The sequence below is a fragment of the Limulus polyphemus genome, unplaced genomic scaffold (assembly GCF_000517525.1).
Source record: "Limulus polyphemus unplaced genomic scaffold, Limulus_polyphemus-2.1.2 Scaffold1219, whole genome shotgun sequence".
NCBI lineage: Eukaryota > Metazoa > Arthropoda > Merostomata > Xiphosura > Limulidae > Limulus > Limulus polyphemus.
This window is the reverse complement of record NW_013666829.1, coordinates 143,564-147,424: the sequence shown is the minus strand read 5'-3', so window position 1 is coordinate 147,424 and position 3,861 is coordinate 143,564. Positions and strand designations below refer to the sequence as shown.

Here is a 3,861-nt window from a genome sequence, read left to right as displayed (position 1 = left end):
CTAATTTTACTTTTTAGTTACTTTTATAATAATAAATAAAGAATAAACATAAAAAACAAGAAACAAAGTACTTACCTGAGTATGAATATAGACTGATAACATGCAAAACATGTAGACAATTTCCTCTAACAATCACAATTTTTGTGCCTTTCAACAAGAGCTATTACAAAGGCACCCAAGCTAGCTATTGTCATTTCAATGGGAACCAAAGTTGTATTACAAGTGAAACTGACTATTCTGTGTTCAGAACACAATGTAATAGAATATGTCATTTGATAGATGAAAACCCTGCTTTCTATTGGTTATAGGTAATATATAATTAAATGTAAAAGAGAAGTATTAACAAATCCTAAAATAGAGGATGTAACAGGTGGAGTCTCATTTTCTACTTGATAGCTATGTAACCAAACAAAATTGAAGGCTATAAAAATTATGGTTTGTCTGAGCAATGACAATTTTATAGTGAGTGATTTACATTTAATTTTTAGTTTCTGGGGGGTAGATAAAATAGCAATGTGAAAATACGTAGAGAAAATGTGTCACATTTGTCACACTAGGAGGAATTAAGGATTTTTTTAAATATTGCCTTATAAAACTAAGAACTTAAAAAATATATATATACTATTAAAATAAGGATTATTAGCTAAGATTTTATGCTATACTAATTGGTATAACACAAGCAAACAGTAGTTTAATAAAATTTTGAATTTAAGGCACTAAAACTTTGTGTCATGTGCAGTAAAGGATACCCGGAGTGAGTGGGTTAATGAACAGACCACACTTTCAACATATAATCAGACAAACTGACAATATGATATAAAAATATCTTATTTCTAAATTAAAGTTTGAGTTACAATAAATTTAAGTTTTACTTGTGGTGTGTAAAGATGCTGCAAAATGTTAACTAGTTGTACTCAGTTGCTGAGTATCCCCCACATTATTGTAAAATAAGTTTGCTACATAGGCTTTTCATTTTAAATGTTTTAAGCATAGAAACAAAACTCACAGGTAGACAGTTGTAAAGTATAGTTAAATAACATAATCACCTCCCATTATGTTACATAAACAGAAGTTATACCAAAAGTATACAATAGAATGTGGTAAGAGAAGCCTAGAATACTTATTAATTTAGATTAATTACTTTAACAAATGCACATACATACGTATATAAATACATTAAGACAAAATATTAGTAGAAGTACTAGAAGTATATTTAACAAATTTCTCAGAAACTAGTGTAATTGTTGAAAGCCTGAGTTCCACTCTTCTGATACTCAAGGTTAATTTGCATTATTAGTCCACTTTAGTTTAAATAGTACATTAAAAATAACTCTGGGTTTACCTCCATTCCTAATCTAATATCTTCAAGCACACCATCAACTACCTGAGGTCCAACATTTTCCTGTAAAAACAAAATGTTACTATTAAAGGCAGGAAAACAAATTATCTAATTATTTTACTTACTGGAATCATCAACCTTTCATAACTTATTAATTTAGTAAAGCTGTATATTGACAACAAAGTATAATCAAGCATCAAACCTAACCTTTAATTGCACTAACAAATAGCTGTTACTTATTTCTTTTTTTCCCACTGAGAAATTTAGGGCTACTAGCAACAACATTTTCTTCTCTGTCATGTTTTCTTTTAACCCTACGCACACAGGAGAGTCAAAGTGCACATGCCACAACCTTTTTCTAGAGTTACATTCAAAATTTAATTAAACTAATTTATTATCAACGTATGTTAATAAACTTGGCATCAAAATGTAGTTTATAATTCACATTTAAATACAAGTTTTAATTTCTTAATTTCAAAAATAATTATTTGAATAAATTCTCAATCTGTAGCTCTGAGCCACATTATGTAGGGACACTCCAACTTCTCCCATATCCTCTGTCTTTTAAGAAATATATATAATTCTCCCTTACATTTCTATTAGATATGTTCATAACCAATAGAAAAAGTAAATTTCAACCTACGTAAAATAAATGATTGTTTTTTTCATTGGTAAAATCTGATATCTCGTTATGATAGCCTGATATGCTTAGACTAAAGACACTGCTCTAAGCAGTAACAAGATTGTGTAACCTATTTATAGGTTAGTTAGAAAACCAGATAAATTATAGTAGTTTTGATATAATCTATTCGATAGTTTCAGATATATTTTTTGTTATCTAAAATGCACATTTAAATTATTTTTGGACAACCAAGACAAGAAGAAAATAAGCTTACTAAACCAGGCATCCGAGTGCAAAAGGCATCAAGGCTAAATGGCTTGATTTATATGTATATATTTTTATTCATTTTAATATATTTTTTCATAAAAATGACTAAAATGTACAACTTAGAATATGCATACAGAATGCACACTGCTGATGTAACTTGATAGTTTAATTTACTGCTTTATTACACTAGTTAGATATGGTTTAAAGAACAATAAAACAATAAAATTAAATGAAAGCAAATGTGCAACTGTTAAGAAACTGTTTTGTATAAGTAACTGTAACTGTTACAATCTGCAGGCGTTCTAGAAACAAAAATGTATTTCTGATATTATTTCATACTTTTTGACTTTCATTATGGGTGGTTTCATTACAGTATGTGATAGGGTAAAGAATATAAGAGAAAAAGTTTTACTGAAAATCTTTTGATATTTATTGAGGATGTTTTATAGGTTATGCAAATAAAATATGAAACTGTAAGACTTTGTAAATTCAGACAAATCTTCAGCAAACATAATCTATTAAAAAATATGATTTTCTGTGTACAAAACATGGAATGTTTATTAAAAGATTGTCAAATTTTGTGAAGATAGTTACATTACGTACAGTTTCGTGGTTATCTGATGGTCATAAGGTTAGTCAGATTTACTCCACCCATATGCATAGGATTAAAACAGTTTTAAATATCAAACATACTTTAATTACACATAATCGTTTTTAACTATGGCAATAAACTTAAAAGATACTCAATTTGGGCACAAACTGATGTACAGTACCCACTGCTGACAGCCACCCTATACTAGAAGAAGTGTATTTTATTTTTTGAATTACATAATGCTGACTGTAATCGTGAATAAATAAAACAACTATAATTTCAGTGATACAGTTCATTACAAAGTTTATGCTCCTGATGAAAACATACAGCTGAAATGTTGAGCTAGTTAAAAAACTTTGATGAAAGATTCTCCTGAGTTTGTTTGTTGCTATGCACAAGGGGCTATCTGTGCTGTGCTGATCACAGGTATGAAAACCTGGTTTTGTGTTATAAGCCTTCAGACTTACCACTGAGCCACTGGGGGGGCTTCTCTGAAATTCACGGTCATTTCATTATTAACAATATTTTCTTATTATAAACACAGAAAGATGGTGAGGCATTAGAGGCCAATGGGCCACACATTTGCAGTTTACATGATTTCTATTTTATTATTACCTCTAATGAGAAACAACTTGTGCACAGTATTTCTAATCACACTGCTGGTAAAACTACATTGCAGATACCATATGGTGGAAGTCTAGCTGTCCTAGGAAAGCAATCAAATCGCTATCCCTATTTCCCGATACTTAGCATAGGTATGCCATGCAATTCAAATGCGAATCACAAAACCACCACTGTACTGGCAAGTGAAATAATTTTTTAATCATAATCATAGAAGCTTCTGGACTCAGAATCTTGCAATACAAATTATATAAAACATACATCATTGACGTTTTGATACTCAACAGTTAGAATCTGTGAAACTGGACTCAGAATCTTGCAATACAAATGATGTAAAAACATACATCATGGACTCAAATTCGATGATGAGGAACCCACTTTGAGACTAATAATGGTTGGAGACGGCTTGAATGGGTAATG

At 30.0% G+C, this 3,861-nt stretch overlaps 1 protein-coding gene across 1 annotated transcript in view; it reads right to left on the bottom strand.

Annotated features, from left to right (window-relative positions):
* The window catches only part of LOC106462664 (regulator of nonsense transcripts 2-like), a 126,482-nt gene that overhangs the window by 33,043 nt on the left and 89,578 nt on the right, over positions 1–3,861 (bottom strand). The window contains exons 29-30 of the mRNA XM_013922608.2: positions 1,320–1,402; positions 76–92 (exon numbers count right to left, since the gene is read on the bottom strand). Of these exons, the coding sequence (XP_013778062.1) occupies positions 76–92; positions 1,320–1,402 (100 nt within the window). The remainder of the gene's footprint in view (positions 1–75; positions 93–1,319; positions 1,403–3,861) is intronic.